The following is a 27,230-nucleotide window of genomic DNA, read 5'->3' as shown; positions in this document are numbered from 1 at the left end:
AGACAGGTAGATGTGAGGTCAGACGGGTAGATGTGAGGTCAGACAGGTAGATGTGAGGTCAGACAGGTAGATGTCAGGTCAGACAGGTAGATGTGAGGTCAGACGGGTAGATATGAGGTCAGACAGGTAGATGTGAGGTCAGACGGGTAGATGTGAGGTCAGACGGGTAGATATGAGGTCAGACAGGTAGATGTGAGGTCAGACAGGGAGATATGAGGTCAGACAGGTAGATGTGAGGTCAGAGAGGTGGATGTGAGGTCAGACAGGTAGATGTGAGGTCAGACAGGTAGATATGAGGTCAGACGGGTAGATGTGAGGTCAGACAGGTAGATATGAGGTCAGACAGGTAGATATGAGGTCAGACGGGTAGATGTGAAGTCAGACAGGTAGATATGAGGTCAGACAGGTAGATGTGAGGTCAGACAGGTAGATGTGAGGTCAGACGGGTAGATATGAGGTCAGACAGGTAGATGTGAGGTCAGACAGGTAGATGTGAGGTCAGACAGGTAGATATGAGGTCAGACAGGTAGATATGAGGTCAGACAGGTAGATGTGAGGTCAGACGGGTAGATATGAGGTCAGACAGGTAGATGTGAGGTCAGACGGGTAGATGTGAGGTCAGACGGATAGATGTGAGGTCAGACAGGTAGATGTTAGGTCAGACGGGTAGATATGAGGTCAGACGGATAGATGTGAGGTCAGACAGGTAGATATGAGGTCAGACAGCTAGATGTGAGGTCAGACGGGTAGATATGAGGTCAGACGGGTAGATGTGAGGTCAGAGAGGTGGATGTGAGGTCAGACAGGTAGATGTGAGGTCAGACAGGTAGATATGAGGTCAGACGGGTAGATGTGAGGTCAGACAGGTAGATATGAGGTCAGACAGGTAGATGTGAGGTCAGACGGGTATATATGAGGTCAGACAGGTAGATGTGAGGTCAGACAGGTAGATATGAGGTCAGACAGGTAGATGTGAGGTCAGAGAGGTAGATGTGAGGTCAGACAGGTAGATGTGAGGTCAGACGTGAGGTCAGACAGGTAGATGTGAGATCAGACAGGTAGATGTGAGGTCAGAAAGGTAGATGTGAGGTCAGACAGGTAGATATGAGGTCAGAAGGGTAGATGTGAGGTCAGACAGGTAGATATGAGGTCAGACAGGTAGATGTGAGGTCGGACGGGTATATATGAGGTCAGACAGGTAGATGTGAGGTCAGACAGGTAGATATGAGGTCAGACAGGTAGATGTGAGGTCAGACAGGTAGATGTGAGGTCAGACAGGTAGATGTGAGGTCAGACAGGTAGATGTGAGGTCAGACAGGGTTAAATCAAACACCAGAGTTGATTAGAATTATTTATTTATTGAACCTTTTGTGGAATCACCTCCTTTGATCGACAACCATCAGTTCTGACACACACACACACACACACACACACACACACACACACACACACACACACACACACACACACACACACACACACACACACACACACACACACACACATCAGAACCGTCACGAGGCTTCAGAGAAAGTTCTAGAAGTTCTTCTTCATCTGGACTCGTGGCTCCAGAGACAGTCCTCCAGGGTCTGTCGTCTGGTCCAGCCTCCAGTCCTGTCTCCCATGTTCACGCTCTCTCCAGGTCCTTGTACTTCTTGCGGAACACGGACACCTGGTCCTTGAAGAGCACCGGGTCCAGGCGCAGCTGCGAGTGCACCAGAGGCATGTAGCCAAACCAGCTGAAGGTGTTGATGCACTCCTGCCGCTGACTGAAGTGCTCGGGGTCGACCCAAGGAACCGTCCTGGTGCCCTGGTGAGCCAAGAGAAGGTGGTGAGACTAAGAGCATCGGCAGGATCTCAGGAAGAGGAGCGCCCACCTGTGGACCCGGGAGCTCCTTGGACTGCTTCCTCTGGGCCACTTTGATTGGCGGCAGGTGCGTCGCAGCAGAGACCAGGAAGTTCATGAGGATGTCCTCGCAGTTGCACGAGCGGTCCACCAGAGTTCTCAGGGACTGGGGCAGGTAATGAGTGAACAGGTAGTGGTAGTACCTGCGAACATATGCAGAGTTTGAAACATGTTACCACAGTCCTATGAAACTGCTGTTCTCAGAGCGAACACTAGAGGTCGCTTCAGACTCACAGACTTCTTGTCCATCACATCAGAAGTTCAACCTTTAACGTCTGAACATTTGTTTCTTTATTATTCAGTAAACCATAAAAACAATCGATACAAAACTACTTCCAAGCTTTTCAACTTAAAAATATATATTTTTATTATAGAAACTTTAGGATTAAAGAATTAATGTTTTACGATATTAAGGCTTAAACTCAAAAAGATGATTCAATAGAAGAAAACGCTTCAAATAAAGGAAAAATGTTTAAATTAATTTTTTATTGAAATAAATGTTTTGTTTTGAAAAAACTTTTGATGATATTGTTTTTGATCAAAATCCACTTTCTTTTATTCATTTATTTTATTGTGCAACTGATGTGTTTGATTGACTTTTTAATGTTAGTAAATCGTTTGTGTCATTCTTTTATTTTATTGGACAGACTTGTAGAGGCTCATGTTCTTCTGTTGAATTATCTGTGAAATCATGGTTTATTCTTGAGATTCTTCTCTTAATGATGACGTTTAAGTGTTTGAACAGTTTATAAAACGCTTGATGTGTCAGTCGTGGATCTTATTCCTGCCGTGATGAGCTTCATTCATGTCGCAGTATGACGTGATGATGGACTAGAGCTCAGATGATGGAACCCTGGATTCAGGAGATGTTCACCCTCGACATGGTGAAGAGAGAACCACACGTTGAGCTGGAGCGACTTTACTTTCAGCCTGTTTTGAACTGTGGCTCTGATGGAGGTCCAGCTGACAGCAGCACATGCCGAGCGTCTGTAACGGAGACTATTGAGACTTGTCTGGACGAACAACAGCTCCACGTCGGCCTCAGATGGAAGAAGTTCTTCAGGTGGTCACCTGTGGTAGAAGGCAGCTCCAGTCAGCACGATGGAGTAGTCGTTGGTCCACTTGGACGTGTAGCCCCAGGCGTGTTTCAGGGGGTCCCAGAAGTGGCTCCTGGGCGGGTAACCCACGATCCTCTCGGGGAAGCTCCTCCACACCAGGAAGGCGAAGTTGACCTGAACGACAAGAGTCAATCCTGAAGCTCCTCCTTCTCGCCATCGTGTCCACAAACCTCACTGGTCAGCAGAACCGTGTCCTCGTCCAGGCTCAGCACAGCTTCCGTTTCTATGGCAACGTGAGGTAGAAACCGACTGGAGGCCTGCGACACAAACATGAGCCATCGGGGAAAGTCAGGACATGAGCGACACACCTGTCACAGAGAGGACGAGATTCTTACCTTCCGTCTGCCGTCCGTCACCGTGAGAGGAACCGACATGGGCGGAGCTTTCTCACTGTTCCAGATGATGATGATCTGCAGGAATGATGTCGGCGTTCAATAACATCCCAGAAAACTCAGGTTATTATTTATTACTCAAGGTTATGTTGGTGTCTCAACAAGAAGGATGTGTCTCGCCTTCAGTTCATACAAAACAGCCAGAATTCTGATTCGCTCTCGTAGAAGAACTCACATTTCTCCGATTCTTAAATCTCTGCATTAGTTTGTTTCAGGATCATTTTAAAATTCTGGTTCTGACTTTCAGATCTTTTCATGGTAAGATTTCATTAATTAATTAATAAAACAAGTTTTAAAAAGTTTTTTTTGATTTTGTCAAGAGTTAAATAACATTTGTACATTTTTTAACAATTTTTGGTTAAAAAGAATATTTTGTATGCAACAATATTGAACTTATATGGTATATATTCATCATCCACGTATATATATATATATATATATATATATATATAAGATGATTCAATAGAAGAAAACGGTTCAAATAAAGGAGGGGTTAATATATATATATATATATATATATATATATATATATATATATATATATATATTTCTATTTCGTCCCTACTGACCGCCAGAGGCGGTGCTTCAAGCACTGAATGTATCCATCTTGCGCATGCGCAGTTCGAGTTTAATACCAACAAAGTCACCTGTGACCCCTGATGACCCGGAAGGGTTTATCTTCCGGTGACATCAGAGGATCTGTTCCTTTTCATCTTCTCGCTGCGCAAGTAGCATGTCACCGAGCTAGTTCAAGGACTAGCTCTTTCGTTGCCGGTAGTCACGCGACTTCTGTCGGAGCTGCGAAACTTTCGCCCTCCAGAGACTGCAACGAACTTTTGACGCGGAGAAGTTGTAGCGGCTCGCCGTGGACACTTCCGGAGATCGTCATCGTTTGGCTGAGTACCAATTTTCTTATCGTTGAATATCAGTACAACCTGTTGTACTCGCTTTGGTTGTATTTGATTTATTTCGGTGAAAGGAAGCGTACTCGCTCCCTCTCCCGACATTGTACTCTATATTTATATATCATTGACTATCAGTACAACCTGTCGTACTCGCTTTTGGTTGTATTTTGATTTATTTCGGTGAACGGAAGAGTACTCGCTCCCTCTCCCGACATTGTACTCTAAACTTATATATCATTGAATATAAGTACAACCTGTTGTGCTCGCTTTTGGTTGTATTTTGATTTATTTCGGTGAACGGAAGTGTATTCGCTCCCTCTCCCGACATTGTACTCTATATTTATATATCATTGAATATCAGTACAACCTGTTGTACTCGCTTTGGTTGTATTTTGATTTATTTCGGTGAACGGAGGCGTACTCGCTCCCTCTCCCGACATTGTACTCTATATTTATATATCATTGAATATAAGTACAACCTGTTGTACTCGCTTTTGGTTGTATTCTGATTATTTCGGTGAACGGAAGTGTACTCGCTCCCTCTCCCGACATCGTACTCTATATTTATATTCAATGAATACCAGTACAACCTGTTGTACTCACTTTGGTTGTACTTTTGATTTCTTGGTGACGGCAGTGTTTTCGCTCCCTCTCCCAACATTGTACACTAAATATTTATATATCGGTACAACCTGTTGTAATCGCTTTTGGTTGTATTTCGATTTCTCTTGGTGACGGCAGTGTTTTCGCTCCCTCTCCCGACATTTATATTGCTGTTTTTTCAGCTACTGAAGTAGATTCTTTTATATTTGTTGGTGACGACTGCGTATTTGCTTCCTCTCCCAGCATCTGTGATACTTCCATCTCATATGTCTAACACTCGTTGGTGAAGGCTGTGTTTTCGCTCCCTCTCCCAGCGTTTGTGATAATTCTATCTCATATGTGTAACACTTGTTGGTGAGGGCTGCGTGTTCGCTTCCTCTCCCAGCATCTGTGATACTTTTATCTCATATGTGTAACACTTGTTGGTGACGACTGCGTATTCGCTTCCTCTCCCAGCATCTGTGATACTTCTATCTCATATGTGTAACACTTGTTGGTGACGACTGCGTGTTCGCTTCCTCTCCCAGCATCTGTGATACTTCTATCTCATATGTGTAACACTTGTTGGTGACGACTGCGTATTCGCTTCCTCTCCCAGCATCTGTGATACTTCTATCTCATATGTGTAACACTTGTTGGTGACGACTGCGTGTTCGCTTCCTCTCCCAGCATCTGTGATACTTCTATCTCATATGTGTGACATTTGTTGGTGACGACTGCGTGTTCGCTTCCTCTCCCAGCATCTGTGATACTTCTATCTCATATGTGTGACACTTGTTGGTGACGACTGCGTATTCGCTTCCTCTCCCAGCATCTGTGATACTTCTATCTCATATGTGTAACACTTGTTGGTGACGACTGCGTGTTCGCTTCCTCTCCCAGCATCTGTGATACTTCTATCTCATATGTGTGACACTTGTTGGTGACGACTGCGTATTCGCTTCCTCTCCCAGCATCTGTGATACTTCTATCTCATATGTGTAACACTTGTTGGTGACGACTGCGTGTTCGCTTCCTCTCCCAGCATCTGTGATACTTCTATCTCATATGTGTAACACTTGTTGGTGACGACTGCGTGTTCGCTTCCTCTCCCAGCATCTGTGATACTTCTATCTCATATGTGTAACACTTGTTGGTGAAGACTGCGTATTCGCTTCCTCTCCCGGAATCCGTGATACTTCTATCTCATATGTGTAACACTCGTTGGTGAAGGCTGTGTTTTCGCTCCCGCTCCCAGCGTTTGTGATAATTCTATCTCATGTGTGTAACACTTGTTGGTGACGACTGCGTGTTCGCTTCCTCTCCCAGCATCTGTGATACTTCTATCTCATATGTGTGACACTCGTTGGTGAAGGCTGTTTTCGCTCCCGCTCCCAGCGTTTGTGATAATTCTATCTCATATGTGTAACACTCGTGGTGAAGGCTGTGTTTTCGCTCCCGCTCCCAGCGTTTGTTGTTTTTTCTCTGTGTGGCCTTTTGCTCGTTGCTAACATGCTTGGCGGCCACTCCTGCTCAGTCTGTATGGCTTCTCTGCAGCCCGAAGATGGCCATGATATGTGTCCCTCATGCCTTGGTCTCGAGCATCTGAGGGAAGGTCTTTCAGAAGATCCCTGCATGAACTGCAGCTTCATGCCCCGGGGAATAAGGGCTGCCAGACTTGCTGAGGTAGAGCAACTGTTGGGCCTCGTTTCGTTGCCTGAGCAGTTAACCTCAGCCCAGCGGCAGACTCCAGCTCAATCCCGCCGATCTAAACGGCGGGCTGCTGAGACTAGAGGCCCCACTTCTAGGAAGAAGGTTAGAGAGTCCGGACTTGCTTCCAAGGTGGACCAATTAACGGAGGAGGTTAATCAAATGAGATCCTTCTTCCTGGCCTTCAAGTCTGGCACTGGTGAAAGAGAGTTGGGTGATCCTGCTCCTCCTCCAGCCATCTTGGAACCGGAGGAAGATATAATCTCCATGGCAGCTTCAGCCACTGAGTTCGCCGAATATGGAGAGGAGGTGGTACCACAGCGTGTAGCCTCCCACGCCTCTGCGGCGGCCTCCCGTTCTTCAGCCCACAGCTCTACTGTCGGTTCTGGAGACGGCTCTATGGGGGCCATCATTCGTACGGCCCTGGCTCGCCTGCAGTTGGATATCCCGCAGGCTCAGCCAGCTTCGGCCAGTGCCTTTTTCAGACGCGGATCAGCTCCCGTCAACTTTACTGTGCCTCCATCTAACGAATATTTGAGGGAGTTGCATGCATGATGGAGGGACTCTAGAGCCCTCTCTCGTGCAAACTCAGACGCCCGGACCCTGGCAGCCATGCAGGATGCACCCAAGTTTGGGTCGGGCCGCATACCAGCGGTTGAGCCGGCAATAGCTGCGTTAATTGTCTCACCTGATGAGGCGCTGAGACCGGATGTGAGGTGTCCTCGTTCCCAGTGTCGGGTGACCGATGACCTGCTCTCCAAAACCTATGACGCAGCGGCACGCATGGGACGCATAGGTAATTCTATGTCCCACCTGATGCTTGCTTTATCAGCATCTATACAGGAGACCCCACTGGATGCTTCCGTCCATAATTTCAGCGACGCTTCCCTGCAGGCATTCGCGCTGATGTCTAGAGAGCTGGGGCGGTTGATGTCTACTCTTGTCCAGGCTCGCCGCCAGGTTTGGCTGGCACAATCACCTCTGACAGAGGCATGCAGGAGAACCCTCCGCAGTGTTCCAGTGGAACCGGGGGAACTGTTTGGACCTGCAGCGCTAGAGGCACTTGAACGAACTGTCCAAGCCAGACAAACTCAACAGCAGCTGTCCGGGCTTCGCAGGAGTGGGCCTCCTCCAGGCAGACCTAGGGGATCACCAGCTCCCCCCCAGCGCCGTTCTCAGCCACAGGCTTACCCCAGAGGCTACCTCAGGTCTCAGCGCCCAAGCCCACAGCCTGCTCAGCAGGCGGCACAGACTTTTCGAGCCCCTGAGCGGCTGCCCTCTAGGCAACCTCAGGCCCCACATACTGTCCGTCGTACCCCCAGAGCCTTTCGAGGCCGGGGGACCCAGCGCTGAGGCATTGGGGACGGCCGTCGGCTGTTTTTCCCAACAGCAGCTCATCTATTGGGCTGCTTCCACCCGGGACCCTTGGGTGCTCTCCACCTTGACCAATGGGTACAAGCTTCAGTTCCGACGCCGGCCCCCAACCATTGGCCGGGTCAAGATGACCATCATATGCGACCCGGCAAAAGCCCAAACCCTCACCCAGAAGTTGTCCGTCCTCCTGGACAAGGGTGCAATCGAGCAGATAGATCCCCTGTTACAACCAGGAGGGGTCTACTCGACTTATTTTCTGGTTACAAAGAGAGATGGCGGACTCCGCCCTATCCTCGACTTAAGGGGAATCAACAAGATCCTGAAAGTCTTGAGATTCCACATGCTCAGCCCTGCAGAGGTTCTGCGCACTGTCTCCAGGCAGGAGTGGTTTACTTCAATAGACCTGAAGGATGCTTACTTTCATGTGGCCATAGCACAACACCACAGACGGTTCCTGAGGTTCGCCTTTCAGGGACGTCATTTTCAGTTCAGGGTGCTCCCGTTCGGCCTCTCCCTTTCGCCACGGGTATTTACCAGGGTTGTAATGGCAGCCCTTTCGCCCCTGCAGTCGCAGGGCATGAAGATCCTGCCCTACCTAGACGATTGGCTCATCTGTGCTTCGTCCCGGTCTCGGGCGACCCTGGACACCACAAGCCTCCTTTCCCATGTGTCTCGACTAGGTCTCAGGGTGAACTCTACAAAGAGTTGCCTAGTTCCCTCACAGAGGAAAATTTTTCTCGGGATAACTCTCGATACAGTTTCAATGAAGGCCTGGCCTTCACCACAGCGGGTGGACGACATCCTCCGCCTCCTTCCCCTCACAACAGACGCCTCCCTCTCAGGGTGGGGTGCAGTGTGGCAAAACCGTACAGCCCAGGGGCTGTGGTCTGCTCGAGACTGCTCGGAGCACATCAATGTTCTAGAGCTACGAGCTGTGTATATGGCCCTGCAATACTTTCTTCCCTTCCTGAGAGGGCGACATGTGCTTGTGCGGTCAGACAATGTGTCGACCGTATCGCATATAAACCACCAGGGGGGCACCCGGTCTGCACAGCTGTTGCAAGCATCCCGGGACCTCCTGCTGTGGGCGGCTCCACGCCTGGCCAGCCTAAGAGCAATGTATTTGCCCGGGGACCGGAATCAGGTCGCAGACCTGCTCTCTCGGGGCAAGCCCCCATCGGGGGAGTGGCGGCTTCACCCAGAGGTGGTGCTCAATATCTGGGACACATTCGGCAGAGCAGAGGTAGATCTGTTTGCCACAAGGGAGTCGACCCATTGTCCCCTCTGGTTCTCCCTGAAGGAGGAAAGCAGTCCTCTGGGCCAGGATGCTCTTGCGCATGGCTGACCAGAAGGTCTCCTCTACGCTTTTCCCCCAATACCTCTGATATTCTCAACACTGCAGAGGGTCCTCCAGCAGGGTCACAGGCTGCTGTTGGTAGCCCCCATCTGGCCAGGGAGAACATGGTTTCCACTGCTGCGCAGGCTCTGCCGCAGCTCACCATGGCGCCTCCCCGACAGGAACGATCTCCTGTCTCAGCTAGAGGGCCAGATTTGGCATCCCGACCCTCTTCGCCTGCAACTATGGGTCTGGCCGCTGCAGGGCCCAACCCGCTTCTGACGCAGTGTTCAGATGCTGTCTGCGACACTATACTAAACGCCAGGGCGCCTTCTACCCGGCTGCAGTATGCAAATAGGTGGCAACTGTTTACTGCATGGTGTTCAGACAGGGGTGAGGACCCTGTGCACTGTTCAGTCCCAAAGATTCTGGAGTTCCTCCAGTCACTATTGGACAGTGGCTGGTCTCCTGCCACACTGAGGGTATACACAGCAGCCATTTCCTCTCAACATGCTCGGGTAGATGATTACACAGTGGGGTCCCACAGACTGGTGTCCCTCTTTCTAAAGGGCGCGTGGCGATTACGCCCCCCACGCACACAGCGTGCCCCAGCATGGGATTTGCACCTGGTGCTCGACGCTTTGTGTCTGCCTCCCTTTGAACCCCTGGCTCAGGCAGAGCTGAAGTGGGTTTCTGCTAAGACTGCTTTTCGCCTTGCCATCGCTTCAGCGAAGCGTGTTGGGGAACTACATGCCCTGTCTGTGAGTGAGTCATGTCTGCGGTGGAGCTCAGACGGCTCAGGGGTTACCCTCTGGCCAAATATGGCTTTTCTCCCAAAGGTTCTGTCATTATCGAGCCTCAACCGTCCCATTCAAGTGGCACAATTCATTCCCCCGGAAGGGGAAGACAGGTTGAGACTGCTGTGCCCTGTGCGGGCTCTAAGAACCTATGTAGCTGCAACCGCAAGTATAAGACGGTCGGACCAGCTCTTCATTTGCTATGGTGGCCCTAGGAAAGGTTGTGCTCTTTCCAAACAGCGACTGTCTCACTGGATCGTGGATGTTATTACCCACGCATATAAAGGAAGTGGTCACCCCCTGCCATTCGAGGTGAGGTGCCACTCTACCAGAGCGATGTCTAAGTCATGGGCGGCCCTACGCGGGGTACCCCTGGAGGACATCTGTGAGGCAGCATCATGGTGCTCACCAAGCACTTTTTTCAGGTTCTATCGAGTGAATGTCGCCACTCCTTATCTATTAGGTGTGGTCCTGTTTCCCGACTCTGTTGCTTCCCCTCAATGAGGTATGTACTGGGATTCCTCATGACCTTGTTGTTATGGCTCATCCAGTGCTTGAAGCACCGCCTCTGGCGGTCAGTAGGGAAGAAATAGAACAAAAGTTACGTATGTAACTACGGTTCTATGAGTCCTGGATGACCGCCAGAGCGTTCTGTCACTCAGAATCCTTGTGGCTTCGCGAGAAGATTCTGCAGGAACAGATCCTCTGATGTCACCGGAAGTTATACCCCTTCATCAGGGGTCACAGGTGACTTTGTTGGTATTAAACTCGAACCGCGCATGCGCGAGATGGATACATTCAGTGCTTGAAGCACCGCCTCTGCCGGTCATCCGGGACTCATAGAACCGTAGTTACATACGTAACTTTCGTTTTCTCTCAATGTTGTTTCAAGTGGTATGTTTTTTACTGGAAAACTGTCAGGTTAATTCTAGAAATAACTTGAGCGAGAACTGTGTAGTATTGATAGTATTGATAGTATTGAATTGTAGTGAATATAGGGTTAAATTTGATCAGAACGACCAGCACTCTGGTTATAACAAATATTAAAATGTAATATTTTAAGAATATACCTGGAATAATGGAGCACCACCTTTGAGTCTTAGTCCAAAGGAAACTATTAAAATTACATGGATAATATTATAATTATTATAATTTACTTTGTTTTTTTAGTGGAAGCAAAATCAAACATGAAGGAAAAGCGCTATACAAATATTACTTACTAACTTACTTACATACAAATCCCCCTTTGGTCATTGTTGGGAAACCGTCGCTGTTTGTCCATCAAGGCCAAGGTTGTTGTACGGCGTCGAATGTCATCCAACTCATCCAAGATCGTCCCAGAGTGTCCATAGGGTTCCTGGCAATAGTGTCAGTGATACACAGATTGATGTGTTTCACCCTTATCACCCCCTTTCCTACCATTAACCAAACATTTGGTAAAGACCATATGGATGGGGGAATGGAGTTCAGAACATTATGTTTGTCAATTCTCTACATCCGGGCCAATGACATGGGTGTGTCTAAAACCAGATAAAAAAAGAATAAAAATATTTGCATCACGACTGAAAGTACACAATGAGAGGGATGAAAGAGCTGACAGAGAAGAAAAAAATCACACAAAGGGAAGATTAATTTTTTCTTTGTCGTCCTATTAATGTGATTTTGGATCTTTTGTGGTTCTTGTACCATTGACAGACATTTCCAAACATCTCTTTATTTAATTTTTCATTATAACATTATAGTATTTATTTATTATTTATTTAAAGTAGGGTAAGTATAAGTAGTAAAAACAGTGTTATAATTAGTAGCAAAAGTACAAGTAGAATTTGTAGTAAAGCTAAAGTAGAACATGATGGACAGGAGTTTACTAGTGAGTCTAGCTTCATTCCACAGAGCCCTCCTGATCAACCTGTCCGACCTGTTGACACTTCTGTTCCCAACCCAACACACCTCAGCATAAAACGAAAGTTACGTATGTAACTACGAGTCCAGGATGACCGGCAGAGGCGGTGCTTCAAGCACTGAATGTATCCATCTCGCGCATGCGCTGTTCGAGTTTTAATACCAACAAAGTCGGTGACCCCTGATGACCCCGGATAGGGTATATCTTCTGGTGACATCAGAGGATCTGTTCCTGCAGAATCTTCTCGCGAAGTCACAAGGATTCTGAGTGACAGAACGCTCTGGCGGTCATCCAGGACTCATAGAACCGTAGTTACATACGTAACTTTTGTTCTATTTCTTCCCTACTGACCGCCAGAGGCGGTGCTTCAAGCACTGGTGAGCCATAACAACATAACAACAAGGTCATGAGGAATCCCAGTACATACCTCATTGAGGGGAAGCAACAGAGTCGGGAAACAGGACCACACCTAATAGATAAGGAGTGGCGACATTCACTCGATAGAACCTGAAAAAAGTGCTTGGTGAGCACCATGATGCTGCCTCACAGATGTCCTCCAGGGGTACCCCGCGTAGGGCCGCCCATGACTTAGACATCGCTCTGGTAGAGTGGCACCTCACCTCGAATGGCAGGGGGTGACCACTTCCTTTATATGCGTGGGTAATAACATCCACGATCCAGTGAGACAGTCGCTGTTTGGAAAGAGCACAGCCTTTCCTAGGGCCACCATAGCAAAGCAAGAGCTGGTCCGACCGTCTTATACTTGAGGTTGCAGCTACATAGGTCCTCAGAGCCCGCACAGGGCACAGCAGTCCCAACCTGTCTTCCCCTTCCGGGGGAATAAATTGTGCCACTTGAATGGGACGGTTAAGGTTCGATAAAGACAGAACCTTAGGTAGAAAAGCCATATTTGGCCAGAGGGTAACCCCTGAGCCGTCTGAGTTCCAACGCAGACATGACTCACTCACAGACAGGGCATGTAGTTCCCCAACACGCTTCGCTGAAGCAATGGCAAGGAGAAAAGCAGTCTTTGCAGAAACCCACTTCAGCTCTGCCTGAGCCAGGGGTTCAAAGGGAGGCAGACACAAAGCGTCGAGCACCAGGTGCAAATCCCATGCTGGGGCACGCTGTGTGAGTGGGGGGCGTAATCTCCAAGCGCCCTTTAGAAAGAGCGACACCAGTCTGTGGGACCCCACTGTGTTATTATCCACCCGAACATGTCGAGAGGAAATGGCTGCCGCGTATACCCTCAGTGTAGCAGGAGACCGGCCACTGTCCAATAGTGACTGGAGGAAGTCCAGAATCTTTGGGACTGAACAGTGCACAGGGTCCTCACCCCTGTCTGAACACCATGCAGTAAACAGTTGCCACCTGTTTGCATACTGCAGCCGGGTAGAAGGCGCCCTGGCGTTTAGTATAGTATCGCAGACAGCATCTGAACACTGCGTCAGAAGCGGGGTGGGTCCTGCAGCGGCCAGACCCATAGTTGCAGGCGAAGAGGGTCGGGATGCCAAATCTGGCCCTCTAGCTGAGACAGGAGATCCTTCCTGTCGGGCAGGCACCATGGTGAGCTGCAGCAGAGCCTGCGCAGCAGTGGAAACCATGTTCTCCCTGGACAGAAGGGGGCTACCAACAGCAGCCTGTGACCCTGCTGGAGGACCCTCTGTAGTGTTAAAAATATCAGAGGGATTGTGGGAAAAGCATAGAGGAGACCTTCTGGCCAGTCGTGTGCAAGAGCATCCTGGCCCAGAGGACTGCTTTCCTCTTTCAGGGAGAACCAGAGGGGGCAATGGGTCGAATCCTCTGTGGCAAACAGATCTACCTCTGCTCTGCCGAAGATATCCCAGATATTGATGTAATGAACTTATCTTCATTGGAAAACATCTGTGAAAGCTCACCCACTCCTCAGGATCTGAGTCAACATTCTTCCGTTGATAAGAAAACCCCACACCAGGTGAAATTGGCATTTCACAAACTTCGAGTGAGTAATCACAGCAGAGGAGGGATATTTCAGGGCAATAAGGTCCATTAGCCCGACTTCCCGAAGCAAGGAGGATTAGAAGTTTGACAAACGGTCAAGCTAAACCTTCAATGACCAAAAAGTTCAACACTTCATGGTGAGATTCTGACCAACCAAGATCAGATAAGAACTTTTATGGCTTCCTGCAGACGCAGAGTTTAAGAAGATGCGAACCAACATTGAAAGTGCTAACAGATGTTTTCACAGGCAGAATGTGTGTATGTGTGTGTGTGTCTTGGATAATATTCATCGAAATGTGTATGATCTGCTTAAAGAAATATACTTGTAAGTGAATGTATCTACGCGCAAGGTGTTGGAAGTTATCAAAATGAAGAAAGTAATCACAGATGAAATATAAGAATTGAATTAATCATTATCTGAACCTTCATTTTGTAATACATGTTCTATATTTGTCATGTTTGGTGTTATTTGAATTTTCACGCTCCGGGGGAAAAGAATCTAGAAAGAACAAATCGTTTTAAAGCATTTTTAATGTACATATGATCTTTCTTGTGTGATGAGAAGAAAAGACAATAAGAGAGGTGAGGAGGTGAAGGAGGAGGGGGTGTTGGACTGGAAGGACCCTTTTCCCGCCGAAGAAACGTCAACCAATCATAAGGGTTTGCCCCTTTTTACGATCACTAAGTTTCAACATAAGAACTGTGTTCAACTTAGAGAATTCGTGTTGTTTCCTCCAAATGATCAGAGCGTACCTCTTAACATCAGAGCGTACCTCGTAACATCAGAGTTTATCACAACCCGCGTGATAAACTGGTTCATCACCAACTGCCTTCAAGACGATCTCCGGCCTCCTGACGAACTCCTGCAAGTCCAAACTGAGGACCGCACTGAAGGACCCACTTCCAGCATCCTTCCAGACTCCGTGAGTTTCTTAATAATCTTGACCAGACCGGTCCGATTATTCCAATATTCGCAGCACGTCTCCCAGACTGCGAATCTCCATCAAGTAGCAACAGCCCGTGAATCATCCTTACCTCCCGTAAGAAGAAAGTGTTCCTGACCTAAAGACTTTCCCTCAGCGAAGTGAACATTCCAGGCGTTCAGTGCGTTCACGTGAGGTGTCTACAACCAGGAAGCCGACACTGTGATTCATCGGACCGCTTGGCCCCCCTCGTCGAAAGAACTTTGATTCCCTCGTTCCGGACTGTCTTCCTCATCATCCTCTCCTTCATCCTCATCCTCCAACTCCGTCATCCACCCGCTTGCCACCTTCATCTGGTCTCCAGCTGCTGCCTAAACCTCCATTCAACATCTACCGTCAAGTAAGAAGCTGATCACTTCATCTTGAACAAATTGATTTGTGTCTGGGTTGTTTAATATGCGGGTAGTCTATTAAGATTTCGTCCACGATTCTTTTCCCGTTTCCGTTTTATTCTCGGTTCCGAAACTTACCATAATAAAACGATTAAAACTAGTCCGTTTCTGTCGCTCCAACACGACGTCATGTCCGGGTCTTAATACTTTGCTTTATGGAGAGAAAAGGTCAAAATGCAGAGTGTACGGGTTGTTTATTCGCCGCTTCAAGTCAAACAAAGACACAAATTTTACTATCGAAAGGACTCGCTCTTTGCCGGCAGCTCTACAGGTCAATAGCTCCGGGAAAGACGGTCTCGTGTTATGGGGTTTCACTGTATTTAAGGGAAAGTTTCCTGTCCAGGGGGTCGTCTATTCCGGGGCAGTGGTTCTTTCAAGTTTCTTCAGTCTCAGGTCACCTGGAGAGTAACTTCCTTACTTCCCTGTTGTGTGGGCGGATTCCTTTGTCTTCCAGCCCCCCTCTTTTGGGTGTGTTCCATTTTGCTCTTTTGTTTTACGCCCACAGGTGTGAACTGAGCAGACAGACAGATTTCCCTTTCCACAGGGGTTTTTCCCAATGCATTTAAACATGCCATTGTGGAGCCTCTGCTCAAAAAACCAGGCTTAGACCCAACTGACCTCAGTCATTTCAGGCGTATTTCTAAGCTCCCTTTCTTGTCCAAGATCTTGGAGAAGGTGGTGTCTGAGCAGCTGTCTTTGTTCCTGGATCAGAGCGACATCCATGAGAAGTTTCAGTCTGGCTTCCGTAAACATCACTCTACTGAGACAGCTTTATTGAAAGTCTCCAGTGACATCATGATGTCGGTTGACTCTGGTAAATTCACTGTTCTGGTTCTTTTGGATCTGTCCTCAGCCTTTGACACAGTTGATCACCAGATCCTGCTGAGAAGACTGAGGGATGAAGTGGGACTGTCTGGGTCTGTGTTAGAATGGTTCTCATCTTACCTTTCTGGGCGCAGTTTTAGTGTTTCTGCCAATCAAATGAGGTCTGAATCGGCAGATCTGTTGTGTGGAGTCCCTCTAGGTTCTGTTCTGGGTCCTTTATTGTTTTTGCTGTACTTGATTCCCCTTGGTAAAATCATTCAGAGATTTCCAGATGTTTCTTATCACATTTTTGCTGATGACATCCAGCTCTACTGCTCTTTTGATCCAACTGAGCCCCAAAGGCTGAACAGCTTAGTCAATTGTTTGATAGAAATCAAACAATGAGTGAAAACACTCTACAGCTAAATGTGGACAAAACTGAAACACTGGTGATTGCTCCTGATGATAAGGTTCCAGGGTTGAGTCAGTACTTGGGTGACTTAGGTCAGTCTGTCAAACTGAGCCTGAGAAACCTGGGTGTTGTATTTGATAAAGACATGTCTCTTGTTCGACACTGTAGAAAACTGACCAGAAACTGTTTCCTTCAACTGAGAAAAATCTCTAAACTTAGGAAAATGTTGTCGGAACATGATCTGGATCTTGTAATCCATGCGTTTGTTTCTTCTCTTTTAGACTATTGTAACAGTTTGTTTTCATGTCTTAACAAGAAGGATGTGTCTCGCCTGCAGTTGATTCAGAACTCTGCAGCGAGAATTCTAACCTGCTCAAGTAGAAGAACTCACAATTCTCCGATCCTTAAAACTCTTCACTGGCTTCCAGTTTCTTTCAGGATCAACTTTAAAATTCTGGTTCTTACTTTCAGAGCTATTCATTGTCAGGCTCCTCCTTACATCACTGATCTGATCCAGCCTTACACCCCAGCTCGGGCTCTGAGGTCTGTGGATCAGAATCTACTTATGGTTCCACGCACACGGCTCAGGGCCAGAGGAGAGAAATCTTTTCAGGCTGTTGCTCCTAAGCTTTGGAACGATCTTCCTCTCTCTTTGCTCTTTATGGATCTACTGACTCCTTTAAGAAACATCTTAAGACGTTTCTATTTGTTCAGGCTTTTCCTTGATTTTCTGGAACTCCTGTGTTGTTCTCAGTATTATCTTGTTCTTTAAAGTGTATATACTTTTTTGAGTATTGTTTTGTTTGTTTAAGCGCTTCGTGACCCTGGTCTAGAAAAGCGCTATATGAATAAATATTACTTACTTACTTACTTACTTACAGATGCTTCATTAAGTCGCTGATTTATCTCTACCTGTTTCAAGCTATCCTTGAGACAGTGTATATCAGTATGAAGTGAAATGTTGGTTGTGAATGTGTATTCAAACGTTTAAGCTCTTAGATGAGGCTAGTAATTTATACTCTATATTTTTATCATCTTTTTAGCATTCATTTAACTTATGGCGTATACGTATAGTGTAGAATAATTTCCAATCTAACAACTCCCCCTGTTGACGTGGCCTTTACAGGTCACGTCATAAACAAAAAAGAAATCAATTTTCTAAATCAATGGTTGTTCCGCAGCAATATTTTATCATTACTTTATTATAATATTATCTAATATTATCATTTTCCCAATAACATATTATTATCATGTACCTGCACACGCTATATGTATAACCGAAAGTATAATCATCTGTCTGTTATATTAAAACATGAAACGGTGACACAAAGTTTGGCCTTATTCAGAAGTGGTCTTTCATCATTCTTTCATGTTTCTCAGCAGTCCAGTCCATCAGCATTATCGTTATCATCATCCTCTGCAGTTGGTCTGTTCGTTCTTCATCTTCCATAGTCGGTGTGACTGTTCTTCTTCGTCATCTAGTCCTCTTCGTCCATGTTCCGATTCCAGGCGTGCAGAGGAAAAACTGATCCCAGAAATCCGTCTTCTTCGATCTTCTCCGAGTCCATCTTCTTGAACCTACACACAAACAACCTTCATTCAGGAGTAGCTCTGACCAAAAAAAAGTTTTTTATTAATGTAATAGAATTGGGTAATTTCCCCATGTACTTATCGGCTTGTTTCTTCTGATGGGGAATGTGGTTGATGCTTCTGAGTGCGTTTACTCATCCAGGTCAGAAAATCCTGCGTCCACTGATTTTGACCCTGGTTGGAGAGAGTAATATACACGTTCCCTGCCCTCTGCCTGTTATCTGGCAGTATGAGCGACCACAATACATGTTCTTTTACCCCATTTGTTTTGTTGTTCGTGTTTATTTTGTATTTTTATTATTTCCATGTTGGTTCTTATTAACATTTTTTATATATATTTTTTTTATTTCTACTTTTAATATATATTTGATTTCTTCTTTAGTTTATTTTAAATCTAGATCAGTTTTAGTTTTAATCTAAATGAGCTAATTTTTATTGTTAGTGTAGTTTAAGTTTTTAGGTTCATTCTTAGTTTTTGTTTGCTTATTTTTTCATTTTTCTTTTCTTTTTCGCTTTGATTTACCCGGGGCGTCCCCCATTTAGGACATAAAACCAGGAATCCCCAAATTAGGAACATCACTGTCATCAATACTGTTCACTGTTCATTCATTCCATTCATTCCATTCATACATCAACCTCCCCTAGAGGACACATAACATCTTTTTATGTTACCTGTCCTTTGGGTTACTGTTGTCTGATCATCTCAAAGATCACCTTGATCCAACTCCCCCTGTTTAACTACGCCGTCTCTGCTGTAGTCCTTCTTGTGGAACCTGTGAGAGTCTTAAGATGTTATTTTACCAGGTTTTCTTCAAATGGTGGTGTGACTGTTCTGCACTGGTGTTGGTGCCACCCCCTGCTGTGTCACATTCCAGGTATCTCCACCTGAATGCTAATTTAAACCTGGATCCACCATGACCTTTGTTAGGTCATTTTTAAGGCTTCCTTTGTCTCCTTCAACTGTAAAAGGAGAACTAGACATATTCGTTAAATACAAGAAAAACATATAACTTTTCTTTCTGCAAAATTGAAACTGGGGTGTTATGTTGTCTGACCTCACCTGTGCTGAACTTTGGAAATCATTCCTTTACCATTGAATTAAAACCTACATCTATTTTATATGAAACCTTTTAAAAAAAATTCAAATGAATGTCACCACTATTTATTTATGTTGCGAAGACTTCCCTGTCAGAACCATGTCTTCTAAATGAGATTGTAAAGCATTGTACAGTAAGGATGCAAAAGTAACCATTTTCACTTTCATTGATAAATTCAACTTCTGTAATTAACAAATTCCTGATAAAAACATATCTCATGGGCTTTGTAATGCAATGTTTTTTCAAAGCCAACTAGAATCCTCTGTGCATCACCGTCTTGCCCAAAAAAACATCTTTCCTTTTGACCAATTGTTTTTATCATTAATTACATTAGAGACCTTTCTTAACTGACCATTTCAGCAACTGATTCACACCTCCACTTCTACAACCTGATTCACACCTTCATTACTACTCAAAATTCTTCTCCTTACCTACAACCTACAACTGGACACAGAAGTCACTTTCTCCATGAGCCTGACATCATCTCCTCTGTTGCACCACGGCTCATGTTGAATTGTTTACAACCTGTGGAATGTCGGCAGGGGTCCGTGTCCTTTGTTTTAACTGTCCTCACAACACAACTCGCTCCAGCCTCTGTGCAGCTGATTTAAAACATCTCCTGTCCTGTAATTACACAACTTAACACATTCAGTTAGTAATAGCCATGAAATTGAATTCCTTCGTCTTGATGATTATTTATCTGTTGTTTTTAGCTTTTCTTTGTGCTATCACTAGTTTGATGAGGGCTGAGGACTCATATCAGGTAGGGGCAGTAGATGCCGGCCCCTTCTACTCGGCTTGCGGAACTGTTGTCCTGCATGACTACTGAAAAATCTACATCCCCTTTTTATTTTAAGAGATTTGTAATGTGCTGGGATCTGTGGGTAGAAAGGACATTCATTTCTCCAGTGACCTGGTTGTCCACATGAAAAGCAGCAGTCGTTGCCTGGTGTGAAATACTGTTGGGCTGCAGCCATTTGCTGCCGCTGTTCAGCTTCCAAATCTTTGTGCATGCATGACATCAGTTCATTCACATCCACCTTTGTAGGGAACACCTTTCTCATGGCCTTAAATATTCGTTTTGCATGAGGAGAAAAAAGTGCCTGATATGGCTCCCTACAAGTTCCTGCTTTTTCCTCTATTTTTAACAAATTATCAAAAACCACACATGCCGTAACAATTTGTCTCCAATCTCCAATAGCCAATACAATTCCTGTCATATTGTTGCAAAAAACATTAATCCACGACCTGCTCCCCTTTCCAAAGGAGGAAGTTTTTCTTTCAGACATTGTACATCCATCATAGTTGCTGAGACGTAATCAGTATAATCCCTCTTTCTTCTACTCTTCATCACTAGAGGAAACTGTCCATGAGGTCCTGTTCCCAATCCATCTAGTCTCCCTTTCTCACCTTTTCTAGTTTTAACTTTATGTTTAGAGGGTGTCAGTGGCGTGCCTGGGTCAAGTCTATAATTACAATGATTGTCTTGTTCCTCATTCTTACTGCTGCTTCTTTCCTCACTGTCATCTTTCTTTTTCAATTTTTCTGATTTGTCATCTACCTCCTCACACAGCTGCTCTATAGTTCCAAGTGTACTTGTCATGGCTGCACTCACATCTTTATCTACTTTTTCTTGTCTTATTGCTATTTCAAACATGTTAAGTGTGGCTAACAGATCTCTTGTGAGAATGTCTTGCCTATGTGTTATTATTGCTACATTATCGATTATCTCTTTTAAATGTATCATTTTTGTTTTATCTATTTCATTACCATCTTGATCCATCATCAGCTGCCCTCCTGTAACATTGAACACTGGAGCCTGGGTGTTCACTTTCTCTTTCATTACCATTTTTTGCAATCTATCAGACAACATTTGTGAGTTTACATTTTGGTTTCCACCTTCTAGGTAAGGTGGTGGTGAATCAGTTTTTTCAGTTACATTATTTTCATCAACAACTTCCTTTTTAACAGCTTTCACTGGTGCCATCACTTCAGTATTTAACTATCATTTTTACCATTTCCATAATCACAAAAAATCGGTCTCCATCAGTTTTAGTTTTTTCTAACAAAGCCAGTCTGAGTTTTTCACTAAACAACATGCTTGTTTTTCTCCTCCTAATGACTTCAAGTTCTAGATTAATATTTTTCACATTTTCACCAAGAATATCTTCTTCAGGCATACGCATGCCCCAATCAGGCAGATTTCCAACCTTTCTTTGCTTTTTAGCCCATTTATACCAGTTTTTTACAACATTTTTCCGATCCAACGGAGCAATTTTTTCCATATACCAACTTACAGAGCGAAACAATACAGCACCACATGATCCTATTCCACAAGACTGCCATTTTACCCGCAGTTCAGATAAATCCATTTCTTTTTTTTATTTATTTTATTTTTTCCTTATTTTCTTTTTTTCTTTTTCTTTTATTTATTTTATTTATTTTTACACTGTTGTTTACACAATTGTTCGTCTCCCTCTCTATAAGAGAACTGTCACGCTTGAATACCTATATTATAATCGCAAACTTTATTATGACATGACAATCAAATAAAGTTAATTTTACCATTTAAAAAAAAACTGATGGAACTTACAAGAAAAAACTCTTTTTTAAACCAATAGAAACTGAAGAATTTCTTTCCACAAAACTTGAAAAACACGTATTAGCATTAACGTCGCATTTAGTCAAGAAAGTCGTTATTTTTTTTATCACAATATAGGTTCTCACTATGCAACCAACGTAACATAAGAAACAACAAGAGTATTTGAATTCGTAAAACTTGCGGCGCAAGAAATGATTTTTTCCCAAAAATATTATATACTATATATATATATATATATATATATATATATATATATATATATATATATATATATATATAATATATAACACGCTTGAATACTTATTTTATAATTACCAAAAATTTGTATAAAAAAAACTTGAACAACATGAAATTCACAAGCAAAAAACGCTTTTTTCAACCAATAGAAGTCCACGGCAGTTGACCGTGAAACTTCTTTTATAAATATAGTAAGCCGTTTTTTCTTTCTTTTTTCTTTTTTTAGCCAATAGAAATTTAAGAAAGCTATAAATTTCTTTATTTAAAACTTGAAAAACACACATTAGCGTTAACGTTGCATTAATCAAGAAAGTTGTTTTTTGTTTTTTATCATAACGTAAGTATTCATAAGGCAGCGTAACCTATAAAAAGCTCTATTTTTTCCCATACACACACCATTCGTACTCAAGGGGGTTAAGCATCTCTTAAAGGGTGAATTAAATGCCTTTAAAGCGTGCTAATAGAGACATATTTGTCACTCGATAGAACCCCCGGCCAATTATGTTCAATCTGTGATTACTTTAGGTGCCAAGAGTCGTAACGGAAAATAAAACCAAAACCACAACAACAAGTTATATGTTTGCTTGCCTTACAAGCGGAATCAACGCACAACCCATCCACTCATACGGCTTCTAAATCGATTAACTCAGCCAGACGAAACTAAATGCAGAAATTAAATAAAAGGTTTTCTGCTTACCATATTTTGGGCCCGTTCGTCTGACTGGCCTCAGTCGCCGTCTTTTCGTCCAAGAATCTCCAAACAAATCCGGGTCACTCGCACCAATTAAAACGATTAAAACTAGTCTGTTTCTGTTGCTCCAACACGACGTCACGTCCGGGTCTTAATACTTTGCTTTATGGAGAGAAAAGGTCAAAATGCAGAGTGTACGGGTCGTTTATTCGCATCTTCAAGTCAAACAAAGATACAAACTTTACGATCGAAAGGACTCGCTCTTTGCCGGCAGCTCTACAGGTCAATAGCTCCGGGAAAGACGGTCTCGTGTTATGGGGTTTCACTGTATTTAAGGGAAAGTTTCCTGTCCAGGGGGTCGTCTATTCCGGGGCAGTGGTTCTTTCAAGTTTCTTCAGTCTCGGGTCACCTGGAGAGTAACTTCCTTGCTTCCCTGTTGTGTGGGCGGATTCCTTTGTCTTCCAGCCCCCCTCTTTTGGGTGTGTTCCATTTTGCTCTTTTGTTTCACGCCCACAGGTGTGAACAGAGCAGACAGACAGATGCTTCATTAAGTCGCTGATTTATCTCTACCTGTTTCAAGCTAGCCTTGAGACAGTGTATATCAGTATGAAGTGAAATGTTGGTTGTGAATGTGTATTCAAACGTTTAAGCTCTTAGATGAGGCTAGTAATTTATACTCTATATTTTTATTATCTTTTTAGCATTCATTTAACTTATGGCGTATACGTAAAGTGTATAATAATTTCCAATTTAACAATAACATACTCATTTTTGTCATTCATTATTCATTCCTTTTTAAATAAATCTATAAAACGTCACGTCGTGGTACGCCTCTCTATTCTGGTGTAATAACGGTCAATTTAAGAGCCTCTTACTCAGTAAAGAACAGATTATCACGACAAAAGTAGTAAACTTCAGTTAAATGAGATTGATTAAAACTAGTGTTTCATAGTTAATTAATTAGGCCAATTAATTAATTATTATTCACGTAAATGTAATAGTTTCCCTTGAACTATAACCAAGGGTGGTGCCCCCTTTCTTCAGGTAAATCTTACCTAGAGGCAATTTTAAAGTTAAATTTACCAGAACTTAGATGTTCTGAAAATAAACCTTTTTATAAGGCCTATAAATCACTACATTGAGCACCACCTCTGGATGAAGCCGCCACTCCCCCGACGGAGGCTTGCCCCGAGAGAGCAGGTCTGCGACCTGATTCCGGTCCCCAAATACATTGCTCTCAGGCTTGCCAGGCGTGGAGCCGCCCACAGCAGGATGTCCCGGGATGCTTGCAACAGCTGTGCAGACCTGGTGTCCCCCTGGTGGTTTATATGCAATACAGTCGACACATTGTCTGACCGCACAAGCACATGTCGCCCTCTCAGGAAGGGAAGAAAGTACTGCAGGGCCATATACACAGCTCGTAGCTCTAGAACATTGTCAAGTCAAGACTCAATTACACTCCAAACCAGCAGAGGGTAAACATGTGCAAAAGACTCTGGTGGGACCAACATCCTGGCCTGTGTTGCCAGTAGGACCGAATTCACCTGCGCACCCACCAGAACAGCATGGCCTAAATGTTTGGACTGAGCCAAGTCAGTCTCTCTCACCTGCTCCTGAAAACAGGACATGACCACAGCTCCTGATCACCAAGAAGATGCAACTGGTAGGAAAGAAACTACTTTTAGTGAGAATTATGTTTGCTCCTGATTGCTAATAATTGATTAAGATACTTTTGTTTAAGCTAATTTAAGCTTGCATTTTGTCTTTTGGTTTGCACTTAAAACACGTACTTAAATAATTTTGTAAACTTGGTTGGAAAAGCAAGTTATATGAACATTTTATTTAACAAAAAGTTGACCTTTATTGAAATGTATTAAAACTAATTCATGTTTCTGTTTTAAAGGTTTTCAACCTATTCTTTATTGACAATTATATTCCGAACTGGAATCTTCGAGTGAAATCATCAGAAGAAAATAAAAAACCAAAGAAAGAGAATTGAGTTGTCCTTTGCATCCTTCGACAAGTGGTCAAGCCCTTTTCAAGTTTAGGCATAGTTGTGGTCCGAACACACACAGAACTTGACAAACATTGATGTGTTCCGAGCAGTCTCGAGCAGACCACAGCCCCTGGGCTGTACGGTTTTGCCACACTGCACCCCACCCTGAGAGGGAGGCGTCTGTTGTGATGGCCTCTCGACGGAATGCAACCGAACCCATCTGCATGCCTTGGAGGAGAAAACGTCTCTCTCTCCACGGAGCCAGAGTAAGGAGGCAACGGTGTGACACCTAGAGTCTCCTGTGCCGGTGCCACCTGGCATCCAAATGAAAGTTGTTCAGCCACCTCTGAAGGGGACGTAGCGACAACAGCCCCCAAAGAGACCACGGTGGCGGCAGCCGTCAGTTTGCCTAGGAGTCGCAGAAACTCCACGTAATGCAACCACATGCCCCTGCAAAAGAGGGGAAGGAGGCGGAGGATGTCGTCCACCCGCTGTGGTGAAGGCCAGGCCTTCATTGAGACTGTATCGGGTGTCATCCCGAGGAAAATTGTGCTCTGCGAGGGAACTAGGCAACTCTTTGTAGAGTTGACCCTGAGACCTAGTCGAGACACATGGGAAAGAAGGTTTGTGGTGTCCAGGGTCACCCGAGACCGGGACGGAGCACAGATGAGCCAATCGTCTAGGTAGTAAGTAAGTAAGCACGTAATTTTTATTTATATAGCGCTTTTCCAGACCAGGGTCACAAAGCGCTTAAACAATCAAAACAATATTCAATAAAGTATATACTTTAAAGGTCAAGATAAAACTGATAACACAGGTAGGGCAGGATCTTTATGACCTGCGACTGCAGGGGCGAGAGGGCTGCCATCACAACCCTGGAAAATACCCACGGCGAAAGGGAGAGGCCGAACGGGAGCACCCTGAACTGAAAATGACGTCCCTGAAAGGCGAACCTCAGGAACTGTCTGTGGTGTTTTGCCATGGGCACATGAAAGTAAGCATCCTTTAGGTCTGTTGAAGTAAACCACTCCTACGGAAACAGTGCGCAGAACCTCTGCAGGGCTGAGCATGTGGAATTTCAAGACCTTCAGGAACTTGTTGAGTCCCCTCAAGTCGAGGATAGGGCGGAGTCCGCCATATTTCTTTGTTACGAGACAGTAAGTCGAGTAGACCCCTCCTGGTTGTAACAGGGGATCTATCTGCTCGATTGCACCCTTGTTCAGGAGGACGGACAACTCCCGGTTGAGGGTTTGGGCTTTTGCCGGGTCGTGTATGATCCTGACCCAGCCAACGGTTGGGGGCCGGCGTCGGAACTGAAGTTTGTACCCGTTGGTCAAGGTGGAGAGCACCCAAGGGTCCCTAGTGGAAGTAGCCCAGTAGCTGAGCTGCTGCTGGGAAAAACAGCCGACGGCCGACCCCAATGCCTCAGTGCCGGGTCCCCCGGCCTCGAAAGGCTCTGGTGGTACGACGGACAGTATGTGAGGCCTGAGGTTGCCCAGAGGGCAGCCGCTCAGGGGCTCGAAAAATCTGTTCCGCCTGCTGAGCAGGCTGTGGACGTGGGCGCTGAGACCTGAGGTAGCCTCTGGGGTAAGCCTGTGGATGAGAGCGGCGCTGGGGGGGAGCTGAAGAACTCCTAGGTCTGCCCGGAGGAGGCACACTCCTGCGAAGCCCGGACAGCTGCTGTTGAGTTTGTCTGGCTTGGTCAGTTCGCTCAAGTGCCTCTAGCGCTGCAGGTCCAAAAGTTCCCCCGGTTCCACTGGAACACTGCGGAGGTTTCTCCTGCATGCCTCTGTCAGAGGTCATTGTGCCAGCCAAACCTGGCGGCGAGCCTGGACGAGAGTGGACATCAACCGCCCCAGCTTTCTAGACATCAGCGCGAATGCCTGCAGGGAAGCGTCACTGAAATTATGGACAGAAGCATCCAGCAGAGTGTCCTGTAGGGATGCTGATAAAGCAAGCATCAGGTGGGACATAGAATTACCTATGCGTCCCATGCGTGCCGCTGAGTCATAGGCTTTGGAGAGCAGGTCATCCGTCACCCGACACTGGGGACGAGGACACCTCGCATCCGTACTCAGAGCCTCATCAGGTGAGACAATTAACACAGCTATTGTCGGCTCAACCGCTGGTATGCGGCCCAAGCCAAACTTGGGTGCGTCCTGCATGGCTGCCAGGGTCCAGCCGTCTGAAGTTGCACGAGGGAAGGCTCTAGAGTCCCTCCAGCATGCATGCAACTCCCTCAAATATTCATCAGATGGAGGCACAGTAAAGTTGGCGGGAGCTGATCCGCGCCTGAAAAAAGCACTGGCCGGAGCTGGCTAAGCCTGCGGTATATCCAACTGCAGGCGAGCCAGGGCCGTACGAATGATGGCCCCCATTGAGCCGTCTTCAGAACCAACAGTAGAGCTGTGCGCCGCGGAGGC

The 27,230-nt window shown here is 45.5% G+C and overlaps 1 protein-coding gene and 2 pseudogenes across 1 annotated transcript; 1 reads left to right on the top strand and 2 right to left on the bottom strand.

Moving 5' to 3' along the window:
• Positions 1 to 1,627: 1,627 nt before the first annotated feature.
• On the bottom strand, positions 1,628 to 4,305 carry LOC148083041 (exostosin-1c-like). The gene is made up of 6 exons (XM_087785691.1): positions 4,204 to 4,305; positions 3,360 to 3,434; positions 3,195 to 3,281; positions 2,978 to 3,138; positions 1,878 to 2,049; positions 1,628 to 1,810 (listed from the first exon to the last, which is right to left on the bottom strand). Exons 1-6 carry the CDS (start codon positions 4,303 to 4,305, stop codon positions 1,628 to 1,630), a joined length of 780 nt encoding a protein of 259 aa, XP_087641817.1.
• A 2,233-nt stretch (positions 4,306 to 6,538) lies between these two features.
• Positions 6,539 to 9,605, top strand: LOC148083040 (uncharacterized; annotated as a pseudogene).
• A 3,865-nt stretch (positions 9,606 to 13,470) lies between these two features.
• Positions 13,471 to 26,972, bottom strand: LOC148083039 (uncharacterized; annotated as a pseudogene).
• Between the last annotated feature and the right edge of the window lie 258 nt (positions 26,973 to 27,230).

This window comes from Callionymus lyra, chromosome 3 (assembly GCF_982586985.1).
Source record: "Callionymus lyra chromosome 3, fCalLyr1.hap1.1, whole genome shotgun sequence".
NCBI lineage: Eukaryota > Metazoa > Chordata > Actinopteri > Syngnathiformes > Callionymidae > Callionymus > Callionymus lyra.
The sequence above is the reverse complement of the archived record's forward strand: the minus strand, read 5'-3'. Positions and strand labels throughout refer to the sequence as shown.

Excerpts from the sequence above, each read along its gene's own strand:
- LOC148083041 (XM_087785691.1), bottom strand. The coding sequence starts at position 4,305 with ATGACGATCTCCGGAAGTGTCCACGGCGAGCCGCTACAACTTCTCCGC. Across the intron at positions 3,139-3,194 it reads CGGTTCTGCTGACCAGTGAG|GTCAACTTCGCCTTCCTGGT; the intron begins GTTTGTGGACAC and ends CTTGTCGTTCAG. Across the intron at positions 2,050-2,977 it reads GGAGCTGCCTTCTACCACAG|GTACTACCACTACCTGTTCA; the intron begins GTGACCACCTGA and ends ATATGTTCGCAG.